The sequence below is a fragment of the Oppia nitens genome, unplaced genomic scaffold, assembly GCF_028296485.1.
Source record: "Oppia nitens isolate AA-2021 unplaced genomic scaffold, nextdenovo-longstitch-racon4-pilon3 scaffold31_pilon_pilon_pilon, whole genome shotgun sequence".
NCBI lineage: Eukaryota > Metazoa > Arthropoda > Arachnida > Sarcoptiformes > Oppiidae > Oppia > Oppia nitens.
The window spans coordinates 12,501-30,231 of NW_026533212.1; the positions used below are offsets into that span (position 1 = coordinate 12,501).

General features: G+C 26.5%; 3 protein-coding genes and 1 pseudogene across 3 annotated transcripts in view; 2 read left to right on the forward strand and 2 right to left on the reverse strand.

The window, feature by feature from the left end:
* Positions 1-719, forward strand: part of LOC128956649 (uncharacterized) — a 1,773-nt gene extending 1,054 nt beyond the window's left edge. The window contains exon 2 of the mRNA XM_054302368.1: positions 188-719. Coding sequence (XP_054158343.1) covers positions 188-324 — 137 coding nt within the window. The 3' untranslated portion in view covers positions 325-719. The remainder of the gene's footprint in view (positions 1-187) is intronic.
* The window catches only part of LOC128956650 (60S ribosomal protein L10-like), a 6,266-nt pseudogene extending 410 nt beyond the window's left edge, over positions 1-5,856 (reverse strand).
* A 731-nt stretch (positions 5,857-6,587) lies between these two features.
* On the forward strand, positions 6,588-8,713 carry LOC128956648 (uncharacterized). The gene is made up of 3 exons (XM_054302367.1): positions 6,588-7,081; positions 7,137-7,522; positions 8,440-8,713. The coding sequence occupies exons 2-3, from the start codon at positions 7,213-7,215 to the stop codon at positions 8,568-8,570; spliced, it is 441 nt and encodes a 146-aa protein (XP_054158342.1). The 5' UTR covers positions 6,588-7,081; positions 7,137-7,212; the 3' UTR covers positions 8,571-8,713.
* Positions 8,714-9,785: 1,072 nt separating this feature from the next.
* Positions 9,786-10,362, reverse strand: LOC128956646 (uncharacterized). Its single transcript, XM_054302365.1, has one exon. The coding sequence runs from the start codon at positions 10,241-10,243 to the stop codon at positions 9,926-9,928; it is 318 nt and encodes a 105-aa protein (XP_054158340.1). The 5' UTR covers positions 10,244-10,362; the 3' UTR covers positions 9,786-9,925.
* Positions 10,363-17,731: the final 7,369 nt, after the last annotated feature.

A 17,731-nucleotide genomic window follows, 5' to 3' on the forward strand; every position in this document is an offset into this window, starting at 1 on the left:
ACCCGTGTATGTGAAAGGCATCATCTTTGCCGCACGTTTTGACCAAATATTTGTTACAACAGATACGGGCCGGCATATAGTTTTTTTTCGGGACGGGATCTCTCTCTCTCTCTCTCTCTCTCTCTCTCTCTCTCTCTCTCTCTCTCTTCGTTTAACAAAAACTAATGTCTATTATTATTATTATCAGATGTTCCGTCCCATCAAAAGGGTATGGCCTTTGAGGACGCCTGGCCACTGGTGAAGCCCAACGACCAGAATCTCGGTGAATGGCGAAACCGATACATCACTCTCAAGAAGTATGAGTTCATTGCCGACAACTACTGAGACGCCAATTGATTGATTGATTGATTCAGTGATCTCTAAGGATTACCGCAAACAACAACAGCAAAACATATCAATTAAATTCATAAATATTTGTTTTTGTAATTACCGTAAATTTAAATATCATATCTAATTAATCGCATCATATATTTGTTTGTTTTTTCGCCGATAGTGGCCACCAAAACGGGTGTTAGTAGTAGTAGTAGTAGTAGTAGTAGTAGTACTGATCATATGGTTATCAGTCGGCGGCAACGGTGTTGACCACTAACTAACTGTCTATCCTATCAATTAATTGTATTTATTTATTATCAAATTATTGTTTTTTTCTCATTTTTTTGTTTGTTTTTTGTTTTCGGTAAATATACCGGTAATCACTAATTTATAGTCCCTAAATATGGACACACTTTTTGTTTAATTTCATTTTTTTAAAAAAATTTTTTTTTGTTTTTTCATTTTATTAACAATTTGTTTGTTATTTTGTTTTCTAATTCGTTTATAATAATTTTTATTATTATAATTAATATTATTATTATTGCAATAATTATTATTATTTATATTTTAATTCCGGTGAACACATAAATTTTCATTTATATATTAATTAAATTATTATATAATTTATATATAAGGTTATATATATATATACTGATATATATATATATATATATAATTGTGATATTGTTTTTTTTAATGTATTATTCAATATACAGGTTTTATACATTTTAATTGAAATTATTATATATATCTAACTTATATTAATATAATAAAATACTATAAAAATTGTTACTATTAGACTAATTAAATGTTATGTAATCTAATTGACTTTAATAAAATATTTTTGATTTCAAAACTTATTTAAAAAAAACAATTTTTATAGTAAGAAAAAACGGTTATTTTCTATAATTTAACTAAAATTATAAAACATTTTTACTATAAATAAAATCCATTAAACTATAATCTATCTTATATTGCTTACCGTAAATTAATTAAATACTGGTATCTATTGTATTCATATTGTTTTTAATTGATATATAATTAAAATAATTATATTAATTTTTATATTTATATAGTATTATTATTATTGTTTAACTTTTTTCTTTTTAAAATTAACATTTTTATTGTCTAATTAGTGAACTAAACATTTTGTTTAAAAATTTAATATCATGTATTAATATGTATTAAATTAAATGTATTATTTAATATACAGGTAAAAAACATTTATTATTAATTGACATTATATTACTGTATAATATAGTCTAGAGTCTAGACATAATCTTAGATAATTTAAATAATATAAGACAAAAATAAATGTTTTTTTTTATATATATATATCTAACTTATATTAATATAATAATATACTATAAAATTGTTATTGATTTTTGTTTAGTATAATGTATTTCTATTATATTTAAATAATTAAAATAAATACATTACATTCCTATATTACATAAATATAAATATCAAACATTTTTATAGATTATATTTAAATATATTGATCAAAAAAAAAATTTGGATAAAACTTTATTAGCAAATAAATATTATATTGTTTAAAACATTTTTGTTCAATAATATATATATATATAATATAAATATTTTTTCTATTTAAGTTTGTTATAAATTATTAATATATATAATTTAATAATAGATTTTTTTTGCCAGACATTTGAAATACAAATACAACTAACTATCTGTTATTAAAAAAAAATTACTGTATTATTATTTTATCGAAAATATATAATTAGTTATTAAAATTTTGTTTTATAATAAATATTTATATTTTCTACTATTATATATTATAATTATAAATTTATATATAAGTTAAATAAAATAATTTTTTTATAACAGAATTTAATTAGCAAATATTAATTTATTTATCATATTTTCTTAACAAATATTATTATTATTATTTATTATACAATTATATTATTTTTTATTTTTTTTAATACAATTTATAATAAATACTAGAATATATAATGTAATAATCTATTTAATTTGAAATCATATTAAATATACAGATAATAATAATAATAATTAAATAAAACTATAGTTTATTTTAGTATATAATTAACTAATAATTATAGCAATAAATGTCAAAACAAAAATGACCCGAAAAAAAACCAATCAAACAATTAGTAAAGTTGTCCACAAAAAAAACTATCAGTGATTGGACACAATCACCGATACAACCGATACCAACCCATCCTATCCTATCTAATCGGTGTCTGTCTGTCTGTTATCTTCTATGTCTTCTCTGACCCAACTCTTCCTTTGCTTCGGTAAACTGGTCTTTAAGTTCGCGTCAAAATCGCTGAACAAATCGGCCAAAAATTCCCGTTTTGTCAGCTGTCCGTCATCTGAGATCATCGATAACTTCTTGTTTGTTGCGGACATCTCCGCCGATACTGTCTTCGACTGCCTGTCGACCTCTGGTCAGCCAACGGGAAGTCAATTGTGCCGATCGGCGAATAATTGACGACTGGGCTAACCGTTCGACCACTCGATCGTTACCGATAAAGCCGTAGATAACCCGATAGACAATACGGAAAACCATTTTATTTTTTCTTCAAAAACTAACTGTCCGTTCAAATGTATGGATCAATTGATTGTCAAAAAAACAGTTTATATTATAATTAAATCTTCAAAAAAAAAACAAAACAATAAATATTTTATTTACTAATAAAACTAATCATATGTTTTGCTATTAATTTAGTTTAATTATAATGTAATTCAATGTAAAAATAATTAATAAATAAAGTTTCAAAATATTAGACTCTATTTAGAATCTAAATTTTAGATTAGACTAACAACACATTTGTGTATTGGGAAAAACGGTTTGGTTTTTAAGTATGTGTTTCAATTAAAAACAGTTTTAAAAAAATAAAAATACTTATCAATTAATTTTTTCTAATAAACTTATTATAATATAAAATTATATATATTAATTATTTATTGAATATATATATAAAACAATTAATAACTAATTTAATTAAATCCAAATTATGGTAATTAATAGCAAACCTATACCCGAATCCAAACCCAAAAAAAATAACTCTATTGTATAGACATCTCTATAATAGCATTCAATACAACATATGATAGTAAACATCAATAATAACAACAACAAAAAATTTGGTACTTTTTTATACTACAAAGTTTTAACTGTTTAACTATATAGTCTACATAACTAGAAAAAGTACCCAAAACTAGAAATAAAATTATGTTTTTATTCAGTTGTGATTCAGTCAGTAGTGAAGCGCACAATAAAAACATATTTGTTTTGTAGACTTAAGACAATAGACATCACTTACAGACAAACGGTTCCCAATTTTAGACGCGAGAGAGAGGAGGAGGACATCCATATCATTAACATCACTACTATAAAGATGAACGGATCAGATGATGACAACATCGCTAGCGATACACAGCTGATGAACGATAGCTTTCAGACTGAACCGCAAGACCTGACCATCAAAAAGCCGACGACAACGACAACAACTGAAGTGACAGTCAATAATCAGTTGGTAGTGAACACTGAAGAAGATGAAGAAGAAGAAGTGGTAGACAACGACAACAACAACAGCAGTGGCAAAGAAAAAGTGTCGATAATTGGCGACAAAACAACTACAGCGGTAGAGGCGACTGAAGACCAGACAATAGACACTGTTTGTCACAAACAGCAGTCCATCACCGACACTACCGATGATGACGGTGTCAGTGGTGGCAGTACTACCAAAGCTAACGGCTGCCAATTGCCAGCACTTGACCCGCGAGATCCACAGCTACTGCAAGTCGTTCATCAATTGGTTGCCGATCTGTACGACAGAAATCACTTCTGGGAACAGATTAGCGATGTATCGAAAGGCGAAGAGATATTGAATTCAATGAAAAGTTTGGTCGAAAACAGAGAAACAATTGCTAAACAATCTTCGGTTTTGAGGTCTCCATCGCCGACAGAGGACTCGCAGACAGCGAAGAAACTGAAGACAATGTCGTCGACGACAACAATGACAACAAAGTCTATCGTCACTACTGTGACAATGAGGCCAACCATTTGCTAAATAAATTAAAATTTATTAATGAACTAATCGATGGAAAGACTTCAAGAATCCAGTCAGAGATCACTGCCTTTCAGATGAAAGACTTTCAGACCAATTGATTCAGTGATCTCTGGATTACCGCAAACAACAACAACAACAACAACAACAGCAAAGCATATCAATTACCGTAAATCGTAATTCATATTAAGTAATCGTATCATATATTTGATTTATGGCCGATAGTGGCCACCAAAACGGGTGTTAGTAGTAGTAGTAATACTGTCATCGGCAGTAACTGTGTTGACCACTAACTAACTGTCTGTCCTATCAATTGATTATTTTATTTTTCAAGTCAATGATTGTATTTATTTATTACCAAATTTTTGTTTTATATCACATTTTGTTTCGGTAAATAAATCGGTAATCACTAATCACTAATCACACACACACACACACACACACACACACACACACACACACACACAGTCACCGATTTACTGGATATATATGTATTTAATATAACAGCAACAAAAGTTTTATATCATATGTTTTTATTACAGTTAATATACTGTTATTATCTATCTATCAATCAAATTGTATGACCAGAAAAACACAATTAATTATTAAATCAATTCATTATAAATTAATTCATTAAATAAAATAAATTATTTTATATATAAAAAATTATAAACTTTCAATTAAATTCAAATCAATCAATCAATTAATAAATCAAAATTTCAATTAAAAAAATTTTGAATACAAATAATGAGAGATAGAAATCAAAAAATTTTATTTTTAATTATACGAAATATTAATTGTCATTAAAGAAGTGGTAGTAGTCTTCATACACACCAATTGATCCGATGTCCTGATCGGGATGTCCTCTAACTCTCTCTCTTATCGGGTCTCTAATCATCGTTGCGTAGCTTCTCCTGAATCTTAACCCAACGAGCGAACGGACCCTTATTGGGAAAGTACTGACAGGTAATACCGTTGGGTTGTAGTCGGCCGTCGGCAACCATTTCCCGGTAGTCCTCCTGAGACCACTTAGTAAAACCCCACTTCTTCGATACGGCAATCTTCTGTCGGCCGGGAAACTTGAACTTTGACCGTCGGAGTGCCTCAATAACATTGTCCTTAAGTTGTTCGCGGACGCGTACCGATATCAACGGCTGGCCAATGTCTACACGAGCGACAGTGCCCAAGGGTTTATCGAAAGCACCGCGCATTCCCGTCTGCCGCACGTTTTGACCAAATATTTGTTACAACAAATACGGCCGGCCTCTAGCGCTTCGGAACTGATCTGCTCGAACTCGTTGGACAACAAGTGGACGCATAAGGGAAAGTCGCGGACATCGGCTTTTTGCGGCCCAAATCAAATATACGGATCTTAGCGTCGGGTACTCCCCGGCAAAAGCGGGACTTCGGGTACGGTTTGTTTTTGCAATAGCGATAACAGCGAGCCGGTCGGCGACCCATTGTGTCCGGTCGATAGAGTATCGGGTCTGCGATAGATAGATATCAAATGTATGAATAAATTGATTGTTAAAAAACAAAAAAAAGTTTATATAATAATTAAATCTTCAAAAAACAAAACAAAACAAAACAATAAATATTTTATTTACTAATAAAACTAATAAAATGTTTTGCTATTAATTTAGTTTAATTCATATGTAATTCAATGTAAAAAATAAAATAAAATAAATAAATAAAGTTTCAAAACTCTATTAGATTAGAGTCGCAACACATTTGTGTATTTTGATAAACGGTTTGGTTTTTTAGTATTTGTTTTAATTAATACTGTTTATTAAAATTAAATTTAATAAATAAAAATATTAAATAATTAAAATTTTCTAATAATCTTAACATAATTTATATAATATATATATATATATATTATTTATTTATATATAAAATACAATTAATAACTAATTTAATTAAATCCAAATAATGGTAATTAATAGCAAACCTAAACCCAAATCCAAACCCTGAATAGTAACTCTATTGTATAGACTCTCACTCTATAATAGCATTCAATACAACATAAGATAAAAAAAATTACAACAATATTAACCAACAAAAAATAATACGCGATTTGCCAACAATTAATTTGGTACTTTTTTATACTAAATTGTTTTAACTGTTTTACCTATATAGATCTATAACTAGAAAAAGTACCAAAACTAGATATTCAAATAAATTTATAGAATAATTAACAATAAATACGTTATGTTTTTTTCATTCTAGTTGTGATTCAATCAATCAATCAATCAGTCAGTCAGTGAAGCGCACAATACAAACCATTTTTATGTTTTCTTCGGTAAAACTGGTCAGAAATTAACCGACAAATTAGCCAACATTTTCCGTTACGTCTGTCAATCGATTGACATCATTAGATAACCGCTTGTTTGGTTGTTAACCAATACCCGCCGCAGCCGCCAATCTGAGCCATACCGCACGCGGCCTCTATAGAGCTTCGGAGCTGATCTGCTCGAACTTGTTGGACAACAAGTGTACGCATAGCGGGTAGTCGCGGACCTCGGCTTATTTGCGGCCCAAATCAAATTTACGAATCTTAGCGTCGGGTACTCCCCGGCAAAAGCGGGACTTCGGGTACGGTTTGTTTTTGCAATAGCGATAACAGCGAGCCGATCGGCGACCCATTGTGTGGCCAATTGGTGGTTGGTATCGGGTGTCTGCGATAGATAGATAGATAGATATCAAATGTATGGATCAATTGATTGTCAAAAAAAACAGTTTATATTATAATTTATTTTATAGACTTGAAGACAATAGACATCATTTACAGACAAACGGTTCCCAAGTTTAGACGCGAGAGAGAGGACATCACTAGACCATGTCCTACCACTACTCAGTATTTGAGTACCCGAGGTATCAGTTGGCCGCCAATGGTTTACCAGAACCGATAGTCAATGATCTGGACAACAGGCCGCCGGTTAAGCTGCGCGTGCCGTACGGACAACAGTACGGCAATACGGCGCGGATCAGTTCGGCCTCAAAGAGGTATAAAACACTAGCTAAACATTTCGACCAAAACATCGCTAACCAAGTGGTGCGTCCGACTGCTCAACAATTAACTTTCGAAGAATTAAGAGCCGAAGTCCAAGATATGGCATTCAACGAATTCAAGTCGGCGGACATTAATAGTAAGTTACCATTAGTTTCGTTAATAAATTTCAATTTGTTTAGCAAATGGTTGGCCTCATTGTCACAGTAGTGACGATAGACTTTGTTGTCATTGTTGTCGTCGTCGACATTGTCTTCAGTTTCTTCGCTGTCTGCGAGTCCGTTGGCGCCGATGGAGACGTCAAAGCCGAAGATTGTTTAGCAATTGTTTCTCTGTTTTCGACCAAACTTTTCATCGAATTCAATATCTCCTCTCCTTTCGATACATCGCTAATCTGTTACCAGAAGTTATGATAATTGGCTGCTGAAGATCAGACAATAGACAATGTGTGTCACAAACAGCAATCCGTCGCCGACACTACCGATGATAATGATGACGACGGCAGCGGTGGTGGTGTTAGTGGCAGTACTWCCAAAGCTAACGGCCGCCGATTGCCAGCACTTGACCCGCGAGATTCACAGCTACTGCAAGTCGTTCATCAATTGGTTGCCGATCTGTACGACAGAAATCAATTTTGGGGAACAGATTGGCGATGTATCGGAAGGCAACTAAAGCAGCGGCGGCTGAAGATCAGACAATAGACAATGTGTGTCACAAACAGCAGTCCGTCGCCGACACTACCGATGATAATGATGGCGATGGCAGCGGTGGTGGTGTTAAAACAGTACTACCATAATTGCTAACAGAAATCATTTCGGCGACGTCCGATCGGCGCCAACGGACTCGCAGACAGCGAAGAAACTGAAGACAATATCGACGACAACAATGACAACAAAGTCTATCGTCAACTGTGACAATGAGGCCAACCATTTGCTAAACAAATTGAAATTTATTAACGAACTAATCGATGGAAAGACTCTCTTTTCTCTCTCTCTCTCTCTCTCTCTCTGTAATCAAACTAATTATTATTATTATTATTATTATTATTATTATCAGATGTTGAGTCCAATCGTAAAGAATACGCTTTTGGTTTGGTTTGGCCGACCATTGCCCCACAAATGATGGAAGATTTGGTGGCTTATTATATCCAATTCAATAAGACGCGATACATAGCCATCAATTATTAGTAGTTTTTAATATTTAATATTTAAAATATGTCATTTAATATAACAACAAAAAGTTTTTATATCATATGTTTTTTATTACCGCTAATATACTGTTATTATCTATCAATCAAATTGTATGACCAGAAACACAACACAACACAACACAACAAAACTACTAATTAACTAATCAATCACTTCATTATAAATAACTAAATTCATAAAAAATTTCATTAATATTATTATTATATAATTTTATTTTATTTTAAATATATTAATTTTAATTGTTTTGCTGTTATAATTTTATAACATTGATTTGTTATGATATAATTTTATTGAAATTTTAATTTTATTAATTTATAAAAAATGATTTAAATTTAATATGTAGTTTTAAAATATTAATTAATTAATTTAATTATTAATAATAGTTAATTTTTTTGTTATACAATTCTGTGATAATAAATCCATTATAAACATACATTTGTTATAAAAATGATATTTTTTTTTAAATAATAAAAATCTTTATAATATTTGCCGTTAATCTAATAATCATTGAATTAAGTTAATAATTTACAATTTAAATAATAATTAACAAAATTTAGTTATTATATAATTTTTAAAAGTTTTATTATAAAAGATATTATATATTTTTTATATATACCGGTATATCATTTACAGTATATATTAACTGATTGTCTAATTAATTAATTATTAACCATAACTACTTAATAAGTATAGTATAATTAACTATATTTATTATAACTGATTTAATTAAATATAACTCATTTATTATATTTTCTTAACAAATATTATTATTTTTATTATTAATATTTATTATACAATTATTTTTTTTTAAATACCTTTTATAATAAATACTAGAATATAGTAATAATCTATTTAATTGATATAATAATAATAATAATAATAATAATAATAAATAAAACTATAGTTAATAAATAATTAACTAAATATTTTTTTTAATAACAGGATTTAATTGGCAAATATTAATTAATTTATTATATTTTCTTAACAATTATTATTATTATTTATTATACAATTATATTATTTTTTATTTTTTTAAATACCATTTATAATAAATACTAGAATATATAATGTAATAAACTATTTAATTTGATATCATATTAAATATACAGATAATTATAATAATAATAATAATAAATAAAACTATAGTTTATTTTAGTATATAAATAACTAATAATTATAGCAATAAATGTCTAACAAAAATGTCCCGAAAAAAACCAATAAAACGATTAGTTAGAGTTGTCCACAAAAAAAACTATCAGTGATTGGACACAATCACCGATAATAACCGATACCAACCCATCCTATCTGTCTATCAATCGATGACTGTCTGTCTGTTATCTTCTATGTCTTCTCTGACCCAACTCTTCCTTTGCTTCGGTAAACTGGTCTTTAAGTTCGCGTCGAAATCGATGGACAAATCGGCCAAAAATTCCCGTATCGTTAGCTGTCCGTCGTCTGAGATCATCGATAACTTCTTGTTTGTTGCGGACATCTCCGCCAATACTATCTTCGACTGCCTGTCGACCTCTGGTCAGCCAACGGGCAGTCAATTGTGCCGATCGGCGAATAATTGTTGACTGGGCTAACCGTTCGACCACCCGATCGTTGCCGATAAAGCCGTAGATAAGCCGATAGACAATACGGAAAACCATTTTATTTTTTCTTCAAAAACTAACTGTCCGTTCAAATGTATGGATCAATTGATTGTCAAAAAAAACAGTTTAAATAATATTTTTTTTTTTTAAATAAAACGAAACAATAAATATTTTATTTACTAATAAAACTAATCATATGTTTTGCTATTAATTTAGTTTAATTCATATGTAATTCAATGTAAAAATAAAATTAATAAATAAATAAAGTTTCAAAACATTAGACGCTATTTATAATAGATTAGAGTCACAACACATTTGTGTATTAATTAAAAAAACGGTTTGGTTTTTTAGTATGTGTTTTAATTAAAACAGATTTAAAAAAAATTAAATTTAATAAATAAAAATATTAAATAATTAAAATTTTCTAATAATCTTAACATAATTTATATAATATATATATTTATTATTTATTTATATATAAAATACAATTAATAACTAATTTAATTAAATCCATATTATGGTAATTAATAGCAAACCTATACCCGAATCCAAACCCCATAAAAATAACTCTATTGTATAGACTCTCACTCTATAAGAGCATTCAATACAACATATGATAGTAAACATCAATAATAACAACTAAACAAAAAAAAACTACGGTTTGTTATCAACAAAAATTTGGTACTTTTTTATACTACAATGTTTTAACTGTTTAACTATATAGTATATATAACTAGAAAAAGTAACAAAAAACTATAAATACGATTATGTTTTTATTCAGTTATGATTCAATCAGTCAGTGAAGCGCACAATAAAAACATATTTGTTTTGTAGACTTCAAGACAATAGACATCACTTATAGACAAACGGTTCCCAATTTTAGACGCGAGAGAGAGAGAGAGAGAGGAGGAGGAAGACAACATTATCATCACTACTATAAAGATGAACGGATCAGATGATGACAACAACATCGCTAGCGATACACAGCTGATGAACGATAGCTTTCAGACTGAACCGCAAGACCTGACCATCAAAAAGCCGACGACAACGACAACAACTGAAGTGACAGTCAATAATCAGTTGGTAGTGAACACTGAAGAAGAGGAAGAAGAAGAAGAAGTGGTAGACAACGACAACAACAACAGCAGCGGCAAAGAAAAAGTGCCGATAATTGACGACAAAACAACTACAGCGGCGACAGCGGTAGAGGCGACTGAAGACCAGACAATAGACACTGTTTGTCACAAACAGCAGTCCGTCGCCGACACTACCGATAATGACGGCAGCAGTGGTGGCAGTACTATCAAAGCTAACGGCCGCCGATTTCCGGCACTTGACCCGCGAGATCCACAGCTACTGCAAGTCGTTCATCAATTGGTTGCCGATCTGTACGACAGAAATCACTTCTGGGAACAGATTAGCGACGTATCGAAAGGCGAAGAGATATTGAATTCGATGAAAAGTTTGGTCGAAAACAGAGAAACAATTGCTAAACAATCTTCGGCTTTGACGTCTCCATCGGCGCCAACGGACTCGCAGACAGCGAAGAAACTGAAGACAATGTCGACGACGACAACAACAACAAAGTCTATCGTCAACTGTGACAATGAGGCCAACCATTTGCTAAATAAATTGAAATTTATTAACGAACTAATCGATGGAAAGACTTCAAGAATCCAGTCAGAGATCACAGCCTTTCAGATGAAAGACTTTCAGACCAATTGATTGATTGATTGATTCAGTGATCTCTGGATTACCGCAAACAACAACAACAACAACAGCAGCAAAACATATCAATTAAATTCATAAATATTTGTTTTTGTAATTACCGTAAAATAAATTCATATCTAATTAAATCGCATCATATATTTGCTTTATCGGCGATAGTGGCCACCAAAACGTGTTTAGTAGTAGTAGTAGTAATGATCATCTGGTTATCATCAGCGGCAACGGTGTTGACCAGTAATTAACAAACTGTCTGTCCTATCAATTGATTATTGTTTTTCAAGTCAATGATTGTATTTATTTATTACCAAATTATTTCTATTGGTTATTGTTTCGGTACTAATATACCGGTAATCATCACTAAAATATAGCCATAAATCTCAATCAATTTTGTCATCACACTTGAACTTCGGAAGATGATGGCCAGTGGCCAAACACACACACACCGATTTGCTGGCCCACACCCAACTCGGGTGGATCTGAAAACTTGATCAGTGTGTGTGTGTGTGTGTGTGTGTCCTTAATCCTGATTTGGCCACTAAATTGTCGTCAAAAATAATTTTTTATTTTTGACAACAACAACAACAACAACCCTTAAGCGTCGGTGAATAACTGCATTCTTCCTGATTTCTGGTTCCTAAAGTTTTCGAGTTGTTTACCACCGGAGCCGTCAAATCTTTTTTTTTTTGTTGTGACAAACTGTTGCCACCAACGCGTCGACCGAAAACTTTATGTTTCAGTTCATAGTTTTAAATCCCTGGCGCCGACAGCTGGAGCCGTATCTCTCTCTCTCTCTCTCTCTATCTATCTATCTATCTTTCTCTCTCTCTCTCTCTCTCTCTCTCTCTCTCTCTCTCTCTCTCTCTCTCTCTCTCTCTCTCTCTATCTATCTATCTATCTATCTATCTCTCTCTCTCACTCTCTCTCTCTGTTTGGATGCTTATAATATAATTTACAATTAGTATTGAACTATATACTATACTAATCTATGTTTAAATATGTATTAATCTATTTATATGTATATATTTTTTTTTATAAATATTGATTAAATAAATATTAAATACCTAAATAAAATTTTTATAGAAATATCAGAGTATATAATCAATATATTGTATACTAAATAATTAATTATATATATATATACTGTATATACTGTATATTTTGTATACATATTTAATAAAAAATATTATTTAATGTTTATTCTATATATTAATGTATAGTTTACTATAGGAAACAGTAGATATTTTCAATCGGTTCAAACAAATATTTAAAAAAAAAACCAAAACACTTATTTAATTTGAATTATAATTCAAACAAATATTTATAAAAAAAACAAAACACTTACTTAATTTGAAATCATAATTCAAACAAATATTTTTTTAAAAATCTATAATAATAAGTACAATACAAACTAGAATAGCAAATAAAATAGTTATTATATAATAGTTAAATAGTTTAATATTTAATGGTTATTATAAATATATATAATTTTTTTCAATTACTTAAAACCAATTTATAAATAAGTAATAGTAAATAATAATATAAAATAATCTATAATAATAAGTACAATACAAACTAAAATAGCAAATAAAATAGTTATTATATAATAGATAAATAGTAAACATATTTCATGGTTATTATAAATATATAAATATATTTTTTATTCAATTAAATAAACCATTTTATTTATATGATATATAAATGTATGGCATTTTGTAATATAAATATAAACATTTTGTTTTGCATTTTGTAATATTTTGCAAAAAAAACTTATTATTATTAAAGCAGTAAAAACTATATAAAATTTAATTTTTTAAAAAGTGATTTTAACAAAAGTAATACAAATAACTATTAAATTGTTTCAAATTAATAATGAATTATTTAACATTAATTAATCGCATAATAACTGTTATATTAATAATTTTATTTTGTTATTATTTATATGATATAACAATACAATATTTTTTATATGAAATTAGCACAGCTACAATTATTAAACCAATTAAACAATTTAATTTACCTGGCTTAACTATTGCCATGCTGAAATCAAATATATTAAACAAAACCATTTACAATAAGTTTGTTAATAGTAGTGATAAAAATAAATTTAATTACAAACTATTTAATCGATTAGCAATTATTGAACAATATTCATTGTTTAATAATATTGATGATATTTTTCAATGTAAGACAGTTTATGCCACTAAAGTTAACTATTGTACTAACATAATTGATTATAAATTATTTATTGATAAACATTTTTTTTATGTAACATTATTTTCTCAATTATCCTATGAAAACAATACTAAGTATACTACAAAATACAATAGCAGATATAATTATTTTATCTGGATAAAATTACTAAATAAAACTATTTTTAAAAATGATCTAGTTTATGTGGGATTACATGAACGTAATGAAATATACTATGATTTTTATCAAAACAATAATATAGTTATAATAAATTTGACTAAAGGCAATTCATCAGTTATTAAATATAGGGAAAAAAAAGTTTTTTTAAAAATTAATGATAAAAACTGCAATCAAAAAACAAAATCAATGAAACATATTAACTGTGTGTGGAATTGTTTGAAAACTAATTATTTACTTAAATACAAAAGTTATCCACCAAATCATGCTTATTATATAAACAATGATTTTAATAATAATAATAATAATAAAACATTATTTGCTAATAATGRAGATTCTAATATAACTTCATTATGTATTAAACATTGTGTTAATATAGTTGATTGTGTCGAAAATTATTACGAATTTATAAATAACAAAAACTTTTATCTAAATATGAAAAATAAAAATTTATATAATCTTTATATTTCATTACCTAAAGAACAAACAATTATTTATGAAATTTACTATAGATTATCGTTTTTAGAATATTTCATATTTATTAGTAGTATGTTTAGTCTTTTATTCGGCTATTCATTAATTAATTTAACAAAATTAACTACAATTGTTTATAATAAATTTAAAGTTAAAACTCAAGTTACAAATTTAACAGTTAATCAAACATTAGTATTCAAAACAGTTAAAATAAATAATAGAGATAATAATAATAATAATAATAATAATAATAATAATAATAATAATAATAATAATAATAATAATAATAATAATAATAATAATATAAGCAACACTAGACGAATAAAAATACCTACACCTAGTATTTGGACAACAAATGTTTAAAATAAAATTATTTATTAAAACAATTGTATACAAAATTATTTTTTCAAATAAAATTATTTTTATATAAATATAAACAAATAATGTAAATATTTTTAAATAATAAATAAATTTTAGTTATATCTAATAAAATTTAAATTGTAATAACTAAAAATAATTTAATTATTAAAGGTATTGATTAAAAAAACTTAATTATTATAATTTAATTTGATTATATTTATGCTTATGAATTAATCTTTTTATCATAATATTATATTATTATTTTTTATATAAAAAATATTAATATAATTAATCTAAATTAATATAATATTATTTCATTTATATTTTATAGTTTAAAATGTAATTTTTATTATATAATATATTTTTAAAAAACATTTATTAATACCTATAACTATTAATTTAGTTAAAGAAATGTTTAAATAATATAAATTTATTTGCGTCTATTTTTTTACAACTATCTGAGACAAAGTCATTGAATCAGTTTTTTTTGGATATAACATATAAGATTGTTGTTATATTAATATTTATATATATAATATAAATCAAATGCATTTTACAATTAATGCTAATATATATAGTAATAATAATTAAATTTAGCTTATTTTATAACATAATTATAATTAATTATTAAATGAATTCATATAAACAAACATAATATTAAATAATTAAAATTTTTGAAATAATAAGTAATAAGTATAGCTAATATTAATTAAATAAAATAATTAGTTTAACAAAATATATTTATATATATATATATCAGTAATATTATTAATATTATTGTTAATGTAATGTAATATTAATGTTAATTATGTGTAATATTAATTAATATATATATATATATAGATTTTATAAACTAATTTGCAATACTGACAGCTATTAGTATGATTCAAACTATCAAATAGACACTGAGTATAGTATTCGAAATTTATGTTTGTATTATTATTAGTGAATGAAAATATATTTAATTAAATAAATAAATTTTAATTAAATATTATATACATTTAAAATATAAATACATACAAAATATTTAATTAAATATTTAGCATTTTTCGTAAATATAATAATATATTAAAACATAAAACTGTAAATATATGCATATCAATAGTGGTGGTCATCAAAAATCATTGAAAAATTGGAGATCAAAACAAGTGTCAGTACAAGAATCACTACTAACACCAAAAAAAAATGATTTCAATAGTGATTTGTGTAAACTGTTGGTGACATTGAATATACCGTTTCTTCAAATGATAATGAAAAATAAATATTTAAATAAATATTTTTGATATTGTTTAGCAAATATTTTATTGAATATTTTCAGTTTTTAAATAAATATTTTTTTAATGCACTAATTATTATAAATTTATTATATTTTAATAAACCGTGTCACACAACTTTGTTGTCAAAATTGTATAAATATATATACAAACGTAAATGTGTAGAAAATACAGTATAGTATGCGTCAAAACTTAATTTCCGAAACATATRTGTATTTTTTTACAACTTTTTTTCTCTCTAGAAATTTTTTAATTTGCTAACAGAGAGAGAGAGAGAGAGAGAGAGAGAGAGAGAGAGAGAGAGAGAGAGAGAGAGAGAGAGAGAGAGAGAGAGAGAGAGAGAGAGAGAGAGAGAGAGAGAGAGAGAGAGAGAGAGAAATTAATTAATATATTTAAATTAATTAGTTTTTATTATAACTATTGATTGATAGACACAACTACTACTAAAAAAACAAAAATTATTGCCAACAAAAAAAAAATGACTAAATTGTTTGGAGGATCACTTGTATTATCATTATTATTATTATTATTACAAATAATTATAATAATAATTGTTATGTTATCTAACATATCATTGTCTAAACAAATAACTGAAGAGGAAATAAATGAATCAATAAATCAAGCCTTAGATGACGTTCCTTCTTAGAATATATATATATATATATATATATATATATATATATATATATATATATATATATATAACTAAAAGTAAAACTAAAATATTTTCTTTTATTGTTATAATTTGTTTTTTTTACTAAATTTTGTAATTACTATTATTAATGTTTTTTGTTTGTATGTTTTTTTTTTAATTACCGGTAATTTATTTTCATTTTGTTTGTAACAGATTGTATTAATTCTAAAAAAATCAACACAAATGGCGTCCGATATTTATTAGTCAAAATTTCTAATTAAAATTAAAACTATAATTATAATTAATTTTTTTTAAATTATTATTTAAATTAATTATTTTTTATTTCTAGTTATTTAAAGTTTTATTATTATTATTATTATTAAACTTATATATATATATATATATATAAATATTAATTTCAGAAATTGTATGATATATTGATTTTAATATTTAATAATAACATTTGCAATGATATATCAATATATACATCAATGTATGATATAATTATGCTATCAATGTAATCAAAATTTATTAATAAAAATACAATTTAGTTATAATAATTTATTTTTTATTTAAAAAAATAATTATATATATAGATGAAATATATTTATAATGTATATATAATTTTTATTAATTATTTATAATAATAATTAATAGCTATTTTACAGAATTAATTTTAATATTATTTGAAAATAAAATTATTGTTAA

Coding starts and splice junctions, on each gene's coding strand:
- LOC128956646 (XM_054302365.1), bottom strand. CDS start 10,243: ATGGTTTTCCGTATTGTCTATCGGCTTATCTACGGCTTTATCGGCAAC.
- LOC128956648 (XM_054302367.1), top strand. CDS start 7,213: ATGTCCTACCACTACTCAGTATTTGAGTACCCGAGGTATCAGTTGGCC. Junction 7,523..8,439: donor CAAGTCGGCGGACATTAATA/GTAAGTTACCAT, acceptor TATTATTATCAG/ATGTTGAGTCCAATCGTAAA.